Source organism: Chelmon rostratus, chromosome 12, assembly GCF_017976325.1.
Source record: "Chelmon rostratus isolate fCheRos1 chromosome 12, fCheRos1.pri, whole genome shotgun sequence".
In the NCBI taxonomy this organism is placed as follows: Eukaryota; Metazoa; Chordata; class Actinopteri; order Chaetodontiformes; family Chaetodontidae; genus Chelmon; species Chelmon rostratus.
In genome coordinates this window covers 15,925,635-15,946,898 of record NC_055669.1, presented here as the reverse complement: position 1 = coordinate 15,946,898, position 21,264 = coordinate 15,925,635, and the positions used below count along the sequence as shown (strand labels likewise).

Here is a 21,264-nt window from a genome sequence, read left to right as displayed (position 1 = left end):
TTATTTTTATTTGCAGTCTACACCCTTTAAATGAGAATTTTCCAACAATTATATCTAACATTTGAGTTTGAGAGTTGTTGGGCATGTAATTTTAGTATGAACTGATATGAAAACAAAACAATATTTCATCTGTTTTCACCTTTTTCTTCCTTGTGAATATTGTATGAACCATTGCAGACAATGACTGTAGAAACACTGTAGACACACCATGACCCATTTGCTTCACAAATTAACATTACTCTATTACTTACTAATAATGTACAGAGAAATTATGCTGTTTGTAACATTTAGAGAAAAAAAAACACTCTCAGCTGATGAGCTTTAAAGGTAAAGGTTTAAGGTTTGTGTTTTTGTTTTATCTGCCTGAAGAAGGCCAATTCTGTGAAACTCACTTAACCAAAAACATGGAGATTTGTATCATAAGTTCCTGGAATGCAAATACTTTGTGGGTTTTTATGTGTATAATAGCTGTATATACAAATAAAGGTGTTCCCAAGTTGCCACTGTTAGTGGATGTCTTTTTTCATATGGTCTGGAAAAACATCAAAAACCACTTAATGCGCATTCAGAAATGGACAGTTTGTGCTATTAGAGAGGTGGCAGATGGTGGCATCTGAAAGACATGGATATTCATCTACATAGAGTTATATACACATGTCAAAACAAGTCTCTGAAAATGGATTTTCTTGTGGATAGTCTATCTTTATATATTTTTGAAAGGAGCAGATACACATGTCCGACACCGGTGTTGGTATTTCACTTTTTGTGCTTGATTAAACCTTTAGTCTCTGGGGGTGTGCAGACTGTGCTTTGTTTTTCACCTCCGAAATTATCTAGTAAGAAAAGCAGAGGTGTTTCTGAGGTATGGATTCGACCCACCTGTGTGGGTGTGCAGGGCCTTTCATGTCATTTTAAAGAGTTCAGCAAAAACTGCTGTGTCTCAAAGGGGAATAGTGAACATACCTATGTATTCTTCACTAAAAATTTTGAGATCATAACATTTACAGTAAGATTGATAATCTTTTGCAGTGAAGACACTTTGACCTCTTGAACAGACAGATTTAATTTTCACTATTATTGTTGAAAATGAAAAAAATCTTAGAAATACATGACAATGACATTACAATAGAATAAAACATGAGGTACATGGTTAATTTTAGCAAAAATTACAATGTCTTATATATATCTATACTATGCAGGATTTTTAAAGTCAATCTCTAACTGCCTTGAATATACAGAATTTATATGGTGATAATTAAGTTTTATTAACGTGTATTTTAAATCCTTAGTAAATGGATTCGATTTTTTTCCATGCAGCACATTTTTAGATTATTCTATTTTTATATATTTTTTATTTGATCGTAATTTTGAATTAATAGTTGCTCAATAGAAATAATAATTCAGCAATTGGTCAATTAATTAATATATCAACAAATTAACCATGAAGTATTAATGAGTGATTATGTTATTTATCAGTACTTTTAATTATTTATATTGTATTTCTATCATTGAAAGGGGTGGGACTTTGGCTATCGCATGTGATACGTAAAAGGAATTATCCAATCGCCACGCAGAATTACACCCATACGTCATATCCAACGGACCGATAACATGTCCTCCGGTTGAAGAAAAAAAGCTAGCAAGGAAGCAAACTGTTAAATGTTACTCACGAAGTTAAAAGGCGGAAATGTCGCTACAATCCAACAGTCAGACCGCTCAGTGTTACAGCCATAGTTGCCGCTGAAGTAACTATTATCTGGAAATTGTGATTCCTTCAAAGGAATGAGCGGTAGTTATCAAGGAAGTCGCCCAGCTGGCTAGCGAAAAAGTAGCTAGCTAGGCTGCTAGCTGTCGTTAGCAAAGGGAGTTCTTTGTTTTGTTTTTCAGGTGGAAGTCCGTGTAAACATGAAGAGAAACTAGTGTGGACATTAGCTTTAACGTTTATGTAGAAGTTTGATAATCATGTTCATGGTGTCTTTGGTAGTGGGTAGTTGAACTGCAAATTAATGGTTTCTTAGATATTAGACAAAAGTAACATTAGCCACCGAGAGCAACTTTAGCAACAAAGATCTGATTTTAACGTCGGGCAGGACAGGACTGGAGACACGAAGATATGGGCAACTGTCTCAAGTCTCCGACATCAGACGACATCTCTCTGCTTCATGACTCCCAGTCAGATAGGGCGAGTTTCGGCGATGGGACAGATCCAGACCTGGAGCCACCTCCGCCGTACCAGGTGAGAGACTGCTAGCCCTCAACTTCGAGTGTATTCATTCAGATTTGTTTCTGCCACACGTAGGACAAGTGAGTATAATAACAGTCGTTGTCAGGGGCATGAATTTAAATATACAGCAGGGTAGGTTCGTGAAAATGTGCCGATTTGCATTAGATAATAATTCATGTAATGATTTGTAATTCATGACAATTAATTTCCATGTCTGTGGCCTTTCTGTAAGTCTGCATCGAATCCAGTGCAGTCAGTATAACTGAGTGAACAAACAGGTTTTAGAGTCATCCACTAACTGGACTGTCAAGATGTTTTCAGTTTAACCCCTCACAGAGCCTGACCAGCCAGACCACTCTCTACAGACAAACAGAGCTGATGAAGCAGGAAGCAGTTTTTCATTTTGGAATTTCTTCTCTGTTACCAGGAGCAGGCTCACATGCCCATGTACCATCCCACGCCTAGTCAGGCCCGTCTGGCCACCCAGCTGACGGAGGAGGAACAGATCCGCATAGCTCAGCGCATCGGCCTCATCCAGCACCTCCCTAAGGGTGTTTATGATGGAGGGCAAGACGGCTCAGAGAAGAAGATCAGAGAGTGAGCGTTTTGTGTTTTTGCATGTATTTTTTACACAGAGGAAGGCTGCAAGCCATCAGAGCTGAGCCGTATTTGCCAAGACATAGTATTTGTACTCCTGACCTCAGTATCCACACTGTGACACTTTAAAATGTGAGTAATATTTAATCCAGGATGAGGATGCATGATATGATCCATGCTAAGCAAGGTATTAGTTAAGTTTGTTACATTTTACTTGTGCTGAAGAAAAGCTTATTAATCAAAGTGCCAAATGACACTGAATTTTGATAATCTATTAATTGTCTGAATTGAAGGTGTCGTACATTGTATATCTTGAGCCCTCAAAAGCAAATTTGTGATGTTCTAGGCTATATAAGAAAAATTTACTTGACTTGAGAGTCAGTTGTCAAGTAGAAATGCCAAACTTTCACCGGTTTTATTTTCTAAATGAGAGGATTGGCTGCCATTTTCTGTTTTATATTATTTTAAATTTAATATATTTGGATTTTGGACTGTTGGTTGCACTGTTGGTAAATGGTGGTGGTAACTTTTGTCCTATTTTCATACATTTTTAGATTAAATTGAAAAATCATAAGGTTCATTGATAATCAAAATAATCATTGGTTGCAACTCCAATATTGGTAAAATACTTTGTAATGTGGAGGCTGGAGCCAGATAATAGTTTTATTTGATAAATTGAGTTACATGCTTAATTGATTTTCAAAACAGTTTCCAATTATTTTTTTGTCAGTCACATAAATTGACGAATCGTTTCGTTCTGCATACCTTTAGTGTATCTGTAGAGAATTGGTGGTTTTTAGTCTGTTGTCACGAAATTAGCCGGTGTGTATCTAAGCTCTTTATTTCATTTGTGTGTTTTCAGATGCGTGATCTGTATGCTGGACTTTGTATACGGGGATCCCATCCGGTTCCTGCCGTGTATGCACATCTACCACATGGACTGTATAGACGACTGGCTGATGAGATCCTTCACCTGCCCCTCCTGCATGGAGCCTGTGGATGCTGCCCTGCTCTCTACCTATGAGACCAACTGATCTTTCACCCTCCATTTCCCAAGCTTAGATCAGCACAGCTCCTGCAGCCCCAAACACAAACACACAAACCCACACATAAACCCAACAACTGCCCTCTTATAGAGTGAGAGGAGCTGAAACATGTGTTCTCTGTTTTCTTGCACTAGGAAAAAAAAATCAAAATTTACTCACCTAACGTTGGCCTTCTATACCCCCCACGTCTAAATAAGCTGGTCTTAAACATCAGCTACACTACTCAGTAAGAAACTACTTCCAGACGACCCCTCATGATTGTGTTGGTGTATGTTTGTCATGCTGAAGCAGCGTTCAGTGTTGCTGCTGACGGTGAGCACAGGGGATGTGTGGGGGTGTGTGCGTGAGCAGTTTGGGCTGTTTGATGACTGTGTATTTCCACTTGAGCCGGCCTCAGTGGTCTTTCTCCCTCAGCTGACCCCAGTTCACCTTCATTCCCAGTTAGTCCTTAATATGGATAATTAGGTTGACACATTATTGACCAAAACGCAGTGAGGTGTTACTAGAAAATTTAGTTTTCTGTGGCAACAGTAAGCAGAGACTTCCTCAACATATTGATCTCCTAAACATGCTCTCACATTAAAATGGCCCGGCATTTTGGAGATATGGGAATACACAGCTGAAGTTTACAGAAATTGCTCTCCAGTTAGTCAGCATTACAGAAAAAAATATGCACACACTTATCAGAAATCACCCAAAGTTTATAAATACACAGTGGAGATCAAGGCTAGATAATATTTGGCCAGTCCAAATGGCCAGACTTTAAAGAAAATGCTTTGAGCTGGAGGGAAAATATGTTGTGTAACGTGAGTGTTTCACTAGGCGGTGTGTAAAGTAGCTGACAGCCAATATAAAGGGCTCATTTGTGCATGGGCAGGTGGATCAGTCGGTCAAAAATTACAAATGCTTGCACACACTTTTCATCTGATCCAGAGATTTGCACTTTACTTATAGGACAGTATCTAAACAATATATTAATATATGTACCTTATAACCTTGCACTATCAATACTTCATTCCTTTTTTTTTTCCTCCTGAGATGCAAAAGTTACATAGCTGATCAAGATATTTTCAAAGCTGTCAGTAGTCACTTATCATGTTGAAGTAAGCCTGAAGATGTATTTCATGAAATCTGTGATTCAGTAGTGTGAGCCTCCACTTTGTTCTGCCTGATTTTTGATTCTTGTGTGTTTTGTGTGCAAGTGAAGGGACAGAGGCTTGCTTCAGTTTAAAGGAGACATTTGACATTTTGGGAAATACTCTTTACCGCTTTCTTGTCAGGAGTTAAACGAGAAGATTGAGATCATTCTAAATTCTGTGTGTTAAGTCAGGAGGTCATTAGCTTAGCTTAGGTTAGAACAGCTAGCCTGGCTCTGTCCACTAGCACCTCTAGTGTTCATTAGTTAACAAGTTCTTCTAATTTGTTTCACCTGTACATAAATGGGAGTTACATGCTGGTGCAATCTGTTGTTGAACAGCACTTAACACCCTGTAAAACCACAAGTTACTGAGCTTCAGAGGTGCCGGTAGGCATATTTTTGAGCTTCTGAGCCATGCTAGTGGTTTCCCCCTGCTTAGTCTTTATGCTAAGCTAAGCTAATTGCCTTCCTCGTCGAGCGTCTTACTTAGTGTACAGACATAGAGGAGGTTTCAATCTTTTCATCTCTTGGCACTGTAGTGAATAAGCTTATTTCCTAAAATGTTGAACTGCTCCTTGAAGAAAGAAAAGAGGTGGTCTTGAAACTTTACTTTTAAATCCACATTAGTATGAAGTCACCTTTATTTTTTCTTTTCTTACACTATAATTGATGCTTTTTGTTGCTTTATTTCCATTCACTGTAGCAGTAGTTCCAGTCATTGGCTTCCTTTGATTTGTGGCATTGTTTGGTGATAGTGTGCCTGATTTTTTTTTTTTTTTTTTCTGTAGTTTATCTTCTACCGTTACATTATTTGTCACATTAGTGTGAAATCCACTGTGTTTTTAGGACAGAAAGTATATAACTGTACACTGGTTTAAGCCTGACTGAGCAAACCTCTGTCCCAAATGAATTTCAGAGCGTGAGAGACTTCTTTTAGTTACAACTGAGATACCAAGTTTTCCATTGAGCTTTTCCTTTGCTGTGTTTTTCATCTTAAGTTTATTCTGAAGATTAATATTTCCTGTAATCTTGTTTTATTTCTTTCTTTTTGGGAGGCTGAAAAGCCATCATGTAAAAAAATAAACATAAAAAAACATGTATTTTCATTGTTTTTTTTAAAATTAAGAACAGGCAATCACTCCTTTTAAAAAATCTGTTGGCATCAGTCTGACGAAGTGGGCTGGATTTGTGGCCCTATGATTACCAAAATAAGAGATTACAAAATACACAATTGCAAAATATTCCTTTGAGCCTTTCATTAATGCGATCCTAAAATCTGGCAGTGGAGTGGAAAACGTGACCATATAATCAGGGTTCTCCATTTGACTGATGCAGCAAGCGCGTCCAAGCCATATTAGTAATGTTTAATGCTTTGTTTCCTCCGCTTGCATCAGCTAAGGAGGAAACACGTGAATCAAATTGACTGAAAAGCCTCATCTGAACCCATCCGCACAAGATCAGTTCGAACCAAGCGGATGCCTTGTTTATGTACATGAATCTTGTGTGCAGTGATGTGAGTCTAGTGGACACATTGACATTGTATACAAGGTCCACACATCCATCTTTATGCACATAGAATAATTGATTGCAACATGCTCTTTGTTTCTTCGGATTAAGCAGTGACACAGTTAATCAGCTTTGCAGTGGTGCAAGACCTGCATGCTTTTACTTTTTAGATCAGATTCACTGAGCAACACACTAAGGACAGACACGGAAAGGTCACCTGTTCAACTATAATAAGATTTTGTGTGGCAACATATTAAATCTCCACAAATATCTTAAGAATTTAGGCTGAAGGGTTATTTGTAGTGTCAATTGATCTGTGACATATCAAGAGAAATGCCTGTTTGTTTGAAGAAAACACGACAAAAGATCATTTAATTATTTTGACCATCCAAAAACATCTAGAACTCAAAGAGGCGTCATGTTCAGAAGTATTTAAGCCATAACCATGCTACCTAGTAAATAGCTAATGAACATACCACATAACAGAAAAATACAAAACAATGGTATCTTTGATTTTGTCAATTTATTTATTTATCCAACCATTAAATATTCACAGCGTGTGAACCAATCCATGCTCTTTCTAATTAAACCAATGCTGACAATTCAGGGTTGGGACACCCAGACTCCAAAAGGCACATAAAGTCACATAATTGTATTGCAATCTGTCTAACAACCCACGTCAGCTGCAATGAGAACGCACAGCTTGGTGTATTGTGGTTTTAATACTGAATGGCAGTTTATAACCCTGTAATGGAAGACTACTGTTTAGGGTTTGTACATCCCATGAAAGGTGACGGGAATGCTGCACTCCACCTCCGCCCTGGCGATCTCAGACAGATCCTTGGCATTGAGGATGAGGAGGTATCCTGGTCTCTGGGAGCCGGGAGCCACCACGATGGTCAGCAGCACTCCTGAGGGCACAGCACTGCGTTATCGTAAAGCAATTCCTCTCACAGTCAGTGTAAACGTATTGCGTTTGTATTGCTGTGCACATACCGTCATCCTCATCTACCCCATCAGGGGTCTGAACAAACAGGGGCTCAGAGGGGTAGGAATCTGGTTCTTGCCATACCCAGGTCTCCTTGGTCTTCACGTTCAACTTGCAGATCTACACATGATGTAAAAAACAAAACTAGTTCATGTTTTTTGTGTGTTTTACACACTCTGTGTCACTTACAGTTGAAGGTATTTTGTTAACGTACCCGGTCAGGTATGAAATGGTTGAGGCCCAGACCGTAGGCGAATGTGTAGTTCTTTCCTGCGTACCTCTCGTAGTTGATCTGAGGGAACTCAAAGGCTATGAACCAACATTAAAACGGTTACCCAATGAAGATGCTTCCAGTATATATATCCAAAATTAATGTGTCCAACACAAGTGAGTAAATTAAATGTGTTTGCACCTTGGCGAGGCCCGGAGAACAGCACCTCCGGCTCCAGCCAGATCGTCCCGTCAGCGTGCATCACCGCTGTGGCTGTGGTGTACGGCAGGCTGACAAGGTTCTTCCCCTGCTCCTCCTACAGCAAGTCCACAATGAGACAAGAGCAAATAACAGGAGGCTGCATACCTGATGGTGGCTATTTGTCTCCTCCCAGTGGGTAGAGCAGGTGACTCACCTTGTGGACGTCCAGGGGAATAACGTATCTGCGGACCTCCGGCTGTGGCGCCATCATGGCCGCCTTCTTCACCTCTTCCCAGTTTGCTCTCAGGTTGGCCAGCCAGAGGTAGTTGTAAACGAACTCAAACCTGCACAGATAATGAACAACAATACCTCTTCATCAAACAGAAGATGTACAGGATTGTTTCAGTAAAAATCTGACATTTAACACCCCAGTTACCCTTTCCATCCGCAGAGGTCAACAACAATGAAGCCTTGGTCCTCATAGGTGTTGATGTGATGAAACATGCCAATGGCGGCCCCTTTGAACTTGTGATCAATGTACTCTCCTGGGTCTTTCTTGGCAATGTGAAACAAGGTCTATAAAACAGCAGATATCATGAGGTTTCGGGGCAGAGCCGATGCAGATCATAATAGATATCAATCTACTCTGAGTTCTTACTCCTTGGCTCTCATTGGACTCGAAACAGTCCATGTAGTTGGAGCCGCGGATGCTCCAAGCACTCAGGAACTTCAGCAGGTTGATTTTCACCGGGGTCTCCACGAAGACAAAGTAGTTGTCTGACATGCCGAAGCTAGAAAACGTCAAGGAGAAAACGTCAAAACTTTCCGTGACAGAGCACCAGACTGACAAAAAACCGTGTGAGTCTACACACACCTGTGCACATAGGACGGCTTGAACCTCTCAGCACTGGGGAACTGCACCACCACCTTGGACTTCTCAATGGGATCAGACTTATCTAAGGAAAAAATATAATCATAATTTCACAATTTCTGACTAAAAAGATGTGTGTGTGTGTTTGTTAGTGTGTGTGTGTGTGTGTTTGTGCGTGTGTGTGTGTGTGTAGTGACGCCAGCACTGATCCGAACCTTTCTGTGTGGGTGGAATCCTCACAATGTTGTAGGCCAGCGTCGCTCCTTTTCCCATGCAGTTTCCAATGTTATACACAGTCCCATCTCTCTCAATATGAGGGTGGGCTGTCACGCCATTGATGTTGATATAGTTGCACATATCAACCTGGAAAGAAAATAAAGGTATTTTACTGTGCTTTAATACGAAGAGATGCACTGTTCTGATGTTGAAAAGTGTTCAGATCATCTTTTTTTACACCCACATTTTGTGATCTGTTTGTATTGATGTACCTTCTTCAGTGTCTCCAGGGTCTCAGTGTTTACTTTAGTGATGTAGTTGGTTTCTGTTACAGCATAAAAATCCTCACCGACAGGGTAAACGTTCACCAGGCAGTTGTCTGTGACCTCAACACCCTTAAAGTAAGAGAAAAACCTGCAAAATGAAAAGATTACATTTCATGTAAAGATGTTGTAGAATATAATGTGTATTCACTCAAGTACTTGAAGTACTTTAAGGTACTGTACTCTACTTGATTCTTTTCTTTTTATGCCACTTTCTACTTCCTATACTAAATAAATCTGATTTTTTGTTAAAAATTAAACTACTGTTTTAATAATAATGTATTTTTAATTACTTATTTGGATTTTGTACTATTGGCTGGTTAAAACAAGCATGGTGACGGTGTCATTTTTGGCTCTGGTTAATTGTGATTTTCACTATTTTCAGACTTCTTCATCTCCAAACAGTCAATCGATTAATGAATAAAACAAGCAGCATCCTGCTTTTATATCAATACATGGTTAGGCTTCGTAATAATCTAATAATATACAATAGTGTGACAGTCACAGGGCCAATTTTTCTGCACAAGTTGGACAAAATCTGGTGCACTTCTGTGCGACCCACCTGGAGAAAATATTTTTGCAGGGATCGGGATACGCAAAGGTGCCAAACTCAGTGATCACCACACGCTTCTCTGTGATGGCTCTCACATATGCATCTGTTCTGACAAACCTACACGGAGGACAGAGTGGAAAAGAATGTCATCCCCCAATGTAAATATTGCTAGTTGTGATACAATTTCATGTTGTTGCATGAGCAGCTTGATTATAAAAGTCTACACAGCTATGCAGCAATAACATAAAAAATGGAGACTTGATGCACACACATTCTCAAGTTTCAAGTCTCTGCAGGTTGATGTTGCTACATGGCGGTAATGGAAATAATGCATATAGACTGAAAAATGGCAAAACTCTCATAATGTCCTTCAGGCCTTACTTTCGGTAGTAGGTGACCTGGCCGTTCTTGAAGTCGAATTTGTGCATGAGGGCCTGGCCATCAAAGAGGTGATAGAAAGGTTCATCTCCAACCTCAAAAAGCCCAGGACCCAAACGGAGAAGACTCCCCTTCAGAAATGAAGGGATCCTACCTGTAAAACACCAACACAACCAACATAGATCAGTTTTAAAAATGCTTCCAGATCCTACTTTGCATGCTGGCTCTGTGTTCTCTGCTGTCAGTATATGAAAAAATTATTCTCAGTCTATTTCTGTCTGAACTATGTAAACAGACCTGTGACTGTTGCTGGGAGAGGCTCAGCCAGCTCCTCACATGTCTCAAAAATCTTCTTGTAGCCGCCAGCTGGGTGTTCAAATCTGTTATCAAAAAGCAAAGACATCAGCCAACACTGCAGCCAAGTAAATCAAACTTAATCAAATTTCCAGCAAGTTAAATGTGTGGGTCTGTTTGTTTAAGTCACTAGAAGTCAGAAAAAGTAAATTTCTAACAGGTCATGCAGGAGTTCAGCATCAGCTTTTAAATCCTTTGGTAGCTTAATCAGCTGCAGACACACTCAGTATGTGAGTCACAGGATCAAGTTAAAGAATTTGTCTGGACTGCATTATAGAATTTAGCAATTTATTAAAAAAAGCACTCTTTTTTATTTTCTTTTTACCTTATGTTCATCAATAGTAGGTGAAAATGACATTTGGAATAGTTGAAATTTATCAGAAACTCACCGGCTGACCATGTTTCCTTCTTGTTGGGGCACCACACAAAGCAAACTCTTAAGAAAACCTCTGGTCACTGCTGAGCTGGAACTCTCTGCCCTCCCAGTGGATTTGGGGTATTTATTCGTCTAGTCCCCCTCAAGGTCACTGCAATCTTGCGCTGTAAACCTTTGTCCTGGCCAATCATTTCGCAGCGTGAACAAGAATCCCATTGTGCCAATATCCTCTGCTGGATGACTCAATGGCCACTGCTCTGAAGCCGGATTTATAGCAGAGAATATTTATTGCACAGAATTGGCAAATGTGTTGCAATGGTGCATGTGATTTGAGCTGTATCGATTGTTCAGATTTTGTGCTTTAAGATATAGTTATGCTGAGTCACATGAAGTACAGTATGTTTTAGAGTATGGACGCAATGTGTAGGGCTGCCAAACAACATGGAGCGAGTCAACAGAAGTAAACAGATAGACAGACAGATAGATAGATTAATAGAGTATAATAATAATAGTACTTTATTGATCCTCTAAAGGGAAATTGCTGTTTTGCCACAGCAATTCACAAACACACTTAATTTACACTAAATTGACCTGAGGTAGGTAAGAAAAACACTATTTTAAATATATATTGCATGCATATAAACTACTGTATTAGATAAAAAAAATGGAATAAAAATATATCAGAATTAGGAAAAAATAGGCTTATAGTGCAAAATAAAATTGAATGTGCAAAAAGTTTTTTTTAATGAAACAATTGGGATTAAATTGGTGAAAAACCAAACCTATCAGTATTCCAGGACAATTTAAGGTTGAATAATACAATAATAGAATGGATTCGTTGTGAAACAACAATAACAGTGAACCGTCACTGCTATTATTAGGTGATCTTGTACAATATGACGATTACAAACAACGCTGATTGGATGAAATGGGGCCAGTGTTTCTTTGTTCTGAACACAAAATGCCTTAACTTGCTTGTCTCGGTGCCACTATAATCCAGGTGTAGGGATTATGCTCGACGTAGCCTGAAGACAAACGCTGCATTGTTCCTCCTGGGAAAAAACACCATTAGGAGAGAGAGTTTCACCAGAGGCAGTTCTGTCAGTGGCAGTGTTGTGATGTGGCTCCTCCGGCCGACACATGGCCTGACTTTCATTAGCAATGGACAACATTTATATGACAATTTATTGATCAAGAAAGAAAGAACGATCATACATCTTACATTCACATGGACTGCAGTTACTTTCAGTTAGGAAGACAATGTATATACAGCTTGACAAAACAACCCCAACTCAAAGCCCACTTACTATCTTTTGGCTTTCAACCACATCACATGGTCCTCATCAGTGGACTGAAGTTGCTCAGTTGTCATTAAGTTTCTGAGCATTTATGATATCGTAACAGCTACAGATCTGCAGATCCATCTCCACAACAACAAACACCATCCGCTGATGAAAACTGGGTGATGTGGTTGAAAGCTCCATGAAGTGCATAGTGAGCAACTGTGAAGTGAATCTGAAATATTCTTGCCCGGAAAATTTAGGCATGATTTAAAATCCGATGACTGATTTCTCTTTCAAAGTGGACTTTAAGATGGGATCGTTTTGTCTAACTACTATTTCCAAGGTCATGAATGAACTTTAATGTTTATGCAGAGAGCTGAGAAAGAAGGACATTGTCCAGATTATACACGTCTACCAGCAAACAGATGAAGCTCAATCAAACTCAATCTGTGAGAAGAAACCCATATAATTTATCATAATGTTACAGCTATGGCAAAGATACAGATGCTTTACCTTCCCATTATCCTTGTTTATATCGTCTATAAAAGCGGAGGGAGACCTCTGTTGGTTATTGATTGTAGTTCAATGGCTACAAAACATAATATCAGTGTCACGGTCGCTGCTGTACAAGACTAACATTACATCGATCGATTAAAGGAGGCGAAAATAAATTAATCAACCTGATAACCTGTGATGTTTCAAGAATCTTTGTTATTATCATACAAGACAGAGTTTAACTATACGCATGCGCAGTTCGTTCGGGAGTTACAATATGGCGGCGGAATGCTACAGTTGATATAACGTCAGTTGCTTGCTTACACCTAGCCTACTAATTTCCTAAAAACAGCCGGCTTTAATAACAAGCTGATAAACGTTTCTTTAAATTAAGTTTAGCTGTTAACGGTAGTGTTGCTGTTTGAACTGTTTCGTCTGGAAAATGAACTACACCACGAAGGTGGTCCAGGTGACCAATGTGTCGCCAAGCACAACATCGGAGCAGATGAGAACACTGTTCGGCTTTTTGGGAACCATCGAAGAGCTTAAGTTATTTCCACCAGAGTGAGTTGAATAGCTGATGATTTACTCGTTAATTTTGATGGCGATGCAGTCACAGATGAACTGTCTGGTTTTCCAAACAGGCTACCTTTGTAGGAATTAAACGTAGGCCCAACATGATAAACAGAATTGTAATGCTAGCTAACAGTAACTTAATACACCGATGTTGGCTAACACCAACTGATGCTACATACACATTGAGCAACGTTTGACTTGTTGATCATGTCTTGCACACGTACACAAACGTTTCTTTAAATTGTAGCTGATGATGGAGGTCCAGTTAAGATATTTGTGGCTCAAATTCTTAAATTAATTCGGGTTGTAACGTGAAGTTGCTGCAGTATTTTGGTTTTTGCCATAGTGAGATCAGACAAGTATGGAAGTCCAGGAAAAGGAAAAAAAAGTTAGGAATGACGAGAATAAAATGCTCCTGAGAAGTCAACACAATGAGACCAGTAAACATTTTGATCCATTATTTTCTATAATGTCATATAAACAAACGTTTGATTTGTTTTGTTTTTTTCAGTGTGACAGGTTTGGCTTGCTATCTCGTGATTTTATTTCCTTACTGTCATTATTTAACTATCTGCTACTTAGTATCTTATAATTTCGACTCACTAACGAACAGAGAAGGGAGATTGTAATGATGGGACTCACCCTGCCTAATATCTGCAGTATACTTTAATAATGCTAACAAATGTGTATCTGTTATCATTATTATAGTATAGTGTGTTATTGATATCCTGATTTGAATGATGCACTGAATGCAGATTTTCACATTAAATTGTGAATGTGCCAAATCCTCAACTCTGTGCATAACAAAGCGTGTGGACATGGTTGGACCACTTCACGTTGTCTAAACAAACAAATAAAGATGTATTGCAAGATTGCAATTTTGTGCTATTTAATGTAATATTTTTTAACTTCCTCAACAGTGATTCTCCAATGCCGGTGACGTCGCGGGTGTGCTTTGTGAAGTTCCAGGAGCCAGAGTCTGTTGGAGTGTCTCAACATCTGACCAACACTGTGTTTGTTGACAGAGCGTTGATCGTGGTCCCGTTCGCTGAAGGTTTGTCCCTTCGTTGTTCTCTTGTATGAGTGGTCCATGTTGACTGAATGGCATGAATCTTGAATAGCGGAAATGTAAAACAGTAAAAAGATTTCCTTTGTTCCGTATGTGAATGGCACAAGTCAACTCACCTCAATCTGTTTATATGAGCTTTTTCAGATAAATTGAATGATACTGGTACTGCCATTCCCTCCCATTGTCCGAAAGAAATGTTTAAAGCAGACCTGTCAGATTTTTGGTATACTGTTGTAGCACATCCCATATCTGTTTTGCCAAAACAATGATACTCTCTTCATAACCTGCATTTTATTTCTGTGGAAAATGAATATCAAGCTTTATGTCTATGCCGAAAACGATAACATGTTCTGTATTCAGAAAGCACAGTATACCAAAATCTGCTTTACAGACTAGGAGTTGAACACTCCCAAGCTGCGGGCGCCACAGACACCTCAAAATACAGAAGTGAAGTTGTTTAAACTATTTTCTCCCCCATATTGGACTATCCTCTGTTAAACTTCTCTCTGTTATTTGTGTGTGTGTGTATGTGTGTGTGTGTGTGTGTGTGATTTTTGTAGTGAAGAAGGCAAAAGCAGCCCCCTCGTTGATGGCTGAAAGTGGTCCTCTGCCTGCCAACAGGGGATTATAGACATTTGCAAAGGCCAGCAAGCATTCAAGTCCCACCCCACTCTTTTTGTGTCCTCTGTTCTTTCTCTGCCTTTTCTTTCTCTTTCCTTTTATTTTTTCTAGGTGGTTTAGTGCAAAGGTCACATATTGGGGACATACCCTGAAACAGTGCTCATTTTGTATTGTTTTGCAACACTTTTGAACACTGCTCAGCCATTCATTTCATGGCTTAAGTATTGTTCCTTAATGGATGAGGCTGGCAGTATTTTTCTTTTTTTATGTCAACAAATCCCATAAAAAGACTAAAAGAGCGTTATTGTCCTAAAGCTATATAAAGCACATCAGTGAGCCACAGCGTTGCACTGGGTGACATTGCACATGGACCGTCCTGCAGCTGTTCATACTCACCAGGACAAACCTAATGTGTATTAATCCGCTACTGAAAATAGTCCCCAAAAATGCTTTTTTTTTTTTTTTTTTGCTGTATAGAAGTCAGAAAGTTTTGAGAGAAGAACTACCATTGTTGGTTTTGATCTTTTCATGGGATTTTTTGAGAGTACCCAAAAACTAAATACCGTCAGCCCTATCCTATGAAAATATGTAAATAAGCCCGAGAGAGACACTTTGAAAGGTGGTTATTTGGGGCTGGTGGCAAAAGGCTTTCCAAACATGCCGGTTGTGAATAATCAGTTGTGCAAAAACTGACCCTGCACACACAGAGTTACTTAACAGCTAGTTTTGGGACTTAAGAAGGACAAAGCTATTTGATGACTGGTTGTCTTCTATAATAGTCTTACATCGTCTCATCATTAGTTGTCTAAGATGCCCACCCGACATGACACAATGTTGGTGAAATATATTCTCTTTAACAGTGGTCTTCTTTTGTTGTTGTGTTTTACAGTTCTTTTTCCTGGCTCAGCCAGTCGTGTATACCAGGCCCTGCAGAAAATACCATCCAACAGTTTTGTCTCCTGCAGCAATTTCTCTCTTCAGTGTGCTCTTTTATTTAAATGTTGTCATTGTTGTGTGTCCGTTTTAAGGTCATGTCTTTTTGTGAAAGAGTTGTTTTGGGGGTGGATATGAGGTGGCATATCACAAATAGAGATGATAAAATCATTTTTAGTTGAACTTTGGTAGCGCAGATTAATCGAACCAGTTGTCCTCTGCCTTGGTTTGGTTAATTGATGCAGTGGCAGGTAAGGATACTACAACCCAGATTCCAAAAGAGTTGGGATGCTGTGTAAAATGTAAAGAAAAACTAAATGCAATCAATGGTAACCAAACTGAGTTTACTGACAAGTTTTACAAAGTGTTCCTGAGTCCATGTAGTAACATCCTTTATACAATCATGTGTTCACAAAGTGGTGAACCTCGCTTCATCCTTGCTTTTGAGCGACTGAGCCTTTCCAGGATGCTCCTTTCATATCCAATCATGATACTATCACCTGTTACCAATCAACCTGTTGACCTGTGGGATGTTCCAAACAGGTGTTTTTGGAGCGTTCCACAGCTTTCTCAGTCTTTTGTTGCTCCTGTCCCAACTTGTTTGAAACGTGCTGCTGCATCAAATTCAGAATAAACATATTTTTACAAAAATCAATTAAGTTGATGAGGTCAGACATTAAATATATTGTCTTTGGACTTTTCAATTGAGTATATGTCAAAAAGGATCAGCGAATGACCACATTATGTTTTATGGTTTACACAGCTTTCCGACTTTTTTGGAATCAGTCTTGTAGAATAATGATGTAAAGCAGGCACGCTACCCACCCTGAATTCTGCTATTGTCATTTAGTATATCTGACATTTGTGTTTTTGGTAAGTAAACACTGATAGCCTGTATAGTGTTCTTGCCAAATCCCTAAAATTCTCTCTGTTGTGTGTATCTCGATTTTTCTCTGTGTGCTTTTAGTAGCGAAGCCGCCAACGTGAGTCGCTTGTTTCAGTAAACGTCTAAATGAAAATTGAGGGCACACCCAACTGGAGAAGCAGCTGTGCTTGCTAACGTTTGGTTCATGACTTAAAAAACACGTTCAGGTGATATATTCTTGGCAGTGTTCATTGGAGTAGTGTGATATATTCCAGCAATCTGTATGTCACTGCAATGATTATGTTGAATTAAGGGAATTCTTCTCTGATCTGTAAGGTAACCAATTTGTTGAACCTAATTTGGAGAAATGCAGTGTGAAGACTGTTTTTTTTTTCTTTGTCCAACATGTGTTCTCTGTGGTTGATGTCTGTGAAGTTCTCTCCTAATGCCTGTTTTTGTTTTCCTGTAGGATCTATTCCAGATGAGGCTAAAGCTTTGTCACTGTTGGCGCCCGCAAATGCTGTTGCAGGAATTCTGCCAGGAGGAGGACTTCTTCCAACGCCCAATCCCATCCCCAATCCACCTGTAAGAATTCACTCTCTGGCACAAATGCTCTGACTGTGGGAAAGTATATAATCGAGTGCACAAAGTCACAGAATTACAACAACTTCATTGTGACATCGTGGTGCGCCGTGCATTTTAGCAGAAAGTCATGCTCCCGATGATTTGTGATAATCTTGTTCTGTTCTGCTGACCAAGATGATTTGCTGTCAGCATGCAGAAGCAGGGATGTTGAGTCACATCAGATCTTCCACAGATGAAACAATCTCGCCTCAAAGTCCATTTAGTAGCAGGTCTGGAGCTTTCGATCATTAAGTTAATAATTGACCAGGGAAACAGCAGTTGACAAAACAGTTTCAGCTCAAGCCGAAAGTATTTTAAAAAGTGGGTGAAAATGAGGGTAAAAGTTACGTCTAGAATGTCGGAAAAGAGGGATCATTTTCAGTGTTCACAGTTTTACTTTGTCAGTTGTCGATTGTGGGTGATGTCTTTTGTGTGATGGTGATTCAGAACTGAAACAGTGATCATCTGTCAGAATATGGAAATGATGATATTGACACCAGTATGAGACCATGAACACTTGTAAGATGTCGAGATCTCAACAATAGACTAGCATTACAAAAGCGCCTTCACATGCTTGCTTGTGTTTGTTTTTACTCCAGATGGGAGGGAACCCTTTCGGTGCTCCGAACATGGATGCAATGGCTGCGTTTGGATTTGCAGGCCCCAATATGAATCCCCAGGTGAGAGATTTTAATGACATGGACAAGGAAATCTTTTCCAAAAACGTAAGTTAGACATGCAGTTTATTTGACAAACCTTCTCCCCACTGTTTTTACAGGCTGCGGATCAGCTCTTAAAGTTCATGACAGATCCAAAGTAAGTCAGTATAAAGCTTGTTTGTCCTCTGAACATTGTGTCTGAATGCAGTTTTTGTAACTGTGGAGTAAAGAAATAGATGTGTTTGTAGTACTGATGAATCAGCTAATTAATATTCCTTTGTTTAGACTGAATCCTCTGGCTGCAGGCTTAAACCTGAATGCAAGCCTGAAGGCTGACGCATCAAACAAAGAAATCGAAGAGGCCATGAAGAGAGTCAGAGAGGCCCAGTCGCTCATTTCTGCTGCAATCGAGCCTGGAAGTGAGTGCACCAAAGCTGCATTGCAGTGCTCAGCAGTCATAAATCTTACTTCCCTGGTTTTTGCCTTTTTGAAATGATCCTTGGTACATTGTACCTTAGCAATATTTAGCAAGTTTGTTTTTTTCTGTCCTGCAGATAAGGAGAGCAATAAGAAGCGCACTCAGTCTCGGTCCAGGTCCAGAAGGAGGAGGTCCCGATCACGTTCGAGACACAGGTGATTAATACTGCTGTACAATATCTGAAGAGTTGACATGGAGATGATTTTGTATTTTGAGAATAAAGTGAAATGGTTTAAATGTGTGGTTGCAGGAGAACCAGGAGCAAATCCCGGCGACGGTCGAGCTCCAGAAATCGGAGGCGCTCCAAAAGCCCACGCAGGAAGGGCACCTACTCTAGAGACCGAAGCAGGCGATCTCAGAGCAGATCCAGGTGGGTTAATCTTTAAGACTGCTTTATGATATTCATGGATAAAAATCTGATTGAGGCTGTCTGAGATCTTAAAAACAAATTTATCTACAGAGATAGAAAGAGAGATGATTCAGGGAGGAGAAGATCCAAAACACCACCAAAAAGCTACAGCACTGCCAGGAGGTCCCGCAGCCAGAGCCGGTGAGTACAGCAAAGGTTTTCCTCTTCTCAGCAGAATGCAATTGAAAATGTATATAAACTTTAATTCTGGAGCCACCCGGTATTCTCTGGTGACGTTGCAGTATGCCATTCTCAGCTTTTTTGTCCTCTTCTGCTACATAGGAGGCACAGGAGAAGTCGAAGCGGCAGCCGCTCTCCTAAAAGGAGAAACTCCAGGTCTCCGTCTCCTCGAAGGTTGGTTATCACTGCACACTGAAAGAGACTGCCTCACACCTATGCTGTTTAAAGCTGAAATCTGGCACAGTATAATAGGACCAAGAGCACCAGAAAAGGAGAGTCTTGGTCCACTTTCAGTGGAGAACGAAAAGGCAACAATGTGTGATTTCTTTCTCTTTGTTCAGACCAAATAAACTAAATGTGCTTTTGTGCGGCTACATCTGACTCTTCCTCTCCTCCTCTACAGACACAAGAAGGAAAAGAAGAGGGATAAGGAAAGGGACCGCAAGAGTGATAAAGAACACAGTCGCGAGGAACGTGAACACTCCACCAGCAAGAAAAAGAAAAGCAAAGACAAAGAACGAGAGCGGGAGAGGAAATCCGATGGCGAGAAGGGAGATGTCAAGGTTGGTATAGTATATCGAACACTCAGTCTTCATGAGCTTGTTCGTGAGCTTTGCTGTTCTGATGTAAACCAGACTAGGGGGATATTTATGCTTCACATCCATTGGTTCTTTTCACAGATCACCAGGGATTATGATGAAGAAGAACAAGGCTACGACAGCGAGAAGGAGCGCGAGGGCAGGAAGGATTCTGACGACTCTGCTTTGTCTCCTCAGTCTGTAGAGGGAAACGGCACAGCGAGGCCTGTGAAGGCCAAGGTTAACGGAGCTGACGATCACCATGAAGAGGACATGGATGTCAGCGATTAAGCAGTCTGTCCTGCTTTGCCCCACATTATCCCTCCATTTTAGTCGTGAACATGTTCTGACTTTTTTTTCCCCCCACTGGGGTAAATCTAAAATGTGAAATGAGCGTTAAATGTATTGATTTTCCGCAAAGAAGAGTTGTCTAGTCCTTTTGCAAATATACAATGCAGAGTCGTCATTTTTGCCCAAAGACATTGTCTCGTTGCTTTACAGTACCCGTAGCCTTTTTGCCTCTGCAGTTATAATCAGTTAAAAATTGAAGTAGGCTTCACTTTTCTTGAGCTTGTGTTGTCAGGTTTTGTCACTTCTTCAAGTATATTGAATCTTTATTTTTGTTCAGTGTTGTGTGTTGCTCAGGCCTGCTCCCCGCTCTCTGGAAACAGTTAATGCGTTTGCTCCTTGTTACTTCTAAGTGTTTTATCAAGGATTTCTTTTATAATAAAGCCTATTTGGAGAATCAAGACTTTATGGTTCTGCATGTATGGATGTGTTTTACCTCCGGCAGTGGTGGCGATATGGATGAAATCCTCCACAGTAAATGTAATTCTACATTGTGATATTAATGTTTCAGGAAAACCTATTGAGAAACTGAACACAATAAGACAAGAATGTCTGTTTTTCGAAAATCCAGTGAATTAAATGCCTGACAGCTGAAGGTACGTACTTCATCACAGTAATGCAAGAATAACATAAAAATCCAATACTGCAATAAAGCAGTCCTCCTCATCGTTCTGCAACACTGGCCGCGCTGGACTAATGCAGGCCACGATGCTGAGGGGACAGATAGCAAAGTATATATAGTATGACACTGAAATCAGCCAGCCCTGACCTCAGGCATTTGGAAGGAGGGGTGGGGTAATCTGTATAACATCCTCAATCACAGCAACAGAAAAACATTTTCAAGAAAACTACTGAAAAAAGTGAACGGCTACAACAACCAGACGAGAGCTGAAATGATTTGTTGCTTATTGGAAAGTCAATTAACAGCAAATTAATCAGCTATTTTACAATCAACTGTTAATTTGTAGTAAAATTTGAAACACTTGATGGTGCCACCTTCTGAAATGTAAAAAAAACCTGCTTCGATTAGAGGAAACTGAATACTTTTGGGCTTTGAACTGTTGGCCGGAGAAAATAAGACATTGCAGATTAACTGAAAATAAAAATAAATATGACAAATGTCTTGTTTTAGCTAAACTAGCAAATATACCCGATAGTAAAAGC

The 21,264-nt window shown here is 39.8% G+C and overlaps 3 protein-coding genes across 6 annotated transcripts; 2 read left to right on the top strand and 1 right to left on the bottom strand.

Moving 5' to 3' along the window:
- Nucleotides 1–1,609: 1,609 nt before the first annotated feature.
- Nucleotides 1,610–6,101, top strand: LOC121615019 (RING finger protein 11-like). The gene is made up of 3 exons (XM_041949150.1): nucleotides 1,610–2,236; nucleotides 2,652–2,821; nucleotides 3,684–6,101. Exons 1-3 carry the CDS (start codon nucleotides 2,114–2,116, stop codon nucleotides 3,853–3,855), a joined length of 465 nt encoding a protein of 154 aa, XP_041805084.1. The 5' UTR covers nucleotides 1,610–2,113; the 3' UTR covers nucleotides 3,856–6,101.
- Nucleotides 6,102–7,025: 924 nt separating this feature from the next.
- On the bottom strand, nucleotides 7,026–11,066 carry rpe65a (retinoid isomerohydrolase RPE65 a). The gene is made up of 14 exons (XM_041949522.1): nucleotides 10,996–11,066; nucleotides 10,550–10,632; nucleotides 10,256–10,406; nucleotides 9,884–9,991; nucleotides 9,271–9,412; nucleotides 8,998–9,145; nucleotides 8,786–8,867; nucleotides 8,570–8,702; nucleotides 8,348–8,487; nucleotides 8,126–8,255; nucleotides 7,912–8,026; nucleotides 7,714–7,808; nucleotides 7,508–7,619; nucleotides 7,026–7,422 (listed from the first exon to the last, which is right to left on the bottom strand). Exons 1-14 carry the CDS (start codon nucleotides 11,004–11,006, stop codon nucleotides 7,277–7,279), a joined length of 1,596 nt encoding a protein of 531 aa, XP_041805456.1. The 5' UTR covers nucleotides 11,007–11,066; the 3' UTR covers nucleotides 7,026–7,276.
- A 1,981-nt stretch (nucleotides 11,067–13,047) lies between these two features.
- Nucleotides 13,048–20,503, top strand: LOC121615316 (serine/arginine-rich splicing factor 11-like). 4 transcript variants are annotated; one of them, XM_041949626.1, is made up of 12 exons: nucleotides 13,048–13,324; nucleotides 14,257–14,390; nucleotides 17,294–17,409; nucleotides 18,048–18,128; nucleotides 18,227–18,264; nucleotides 18,393–18,526; nucleotides 18,662–18,740; nucleotides 18,836–18,955; nucleotides 19,046–19,135; nucleotides 19,277–19,348; nucleotides 19,578–19,737; nucleotides 19,951–20,503. In XM_041949626.1, the coding sequence occupies exons 1-12, from the start codon at nucleotides 13,203–13,205 to the stop codon at nucleotides 20,041–20,043; spliced, it is 1,239 nt and encodes a 412-aa protein (XP_041805560.1). In that variant the 5' UTR covers nucleotides 13,048–13,202; the 3' UTR covers nucleotides 20,044–20,503. The 4 variants fall into 4 exon arrangements, with proteins under 4 accessions (XP_041805560.1, XP_041805559.1, XP_041805562.1 ...); XM_041949625.1 differs by having other exon boundaries at nucleotides 19,855–20,503; XM_041949628.1 differs by lacking the exon at nucleotides 13,048–13,324 and adding an exon at nucleotides 16,927–17,051 and having other exon boundaries at nucleotides 19,855–20,503.
- Nucleotides 20,504–21,264: the final 761 nt, after the last annotated feature.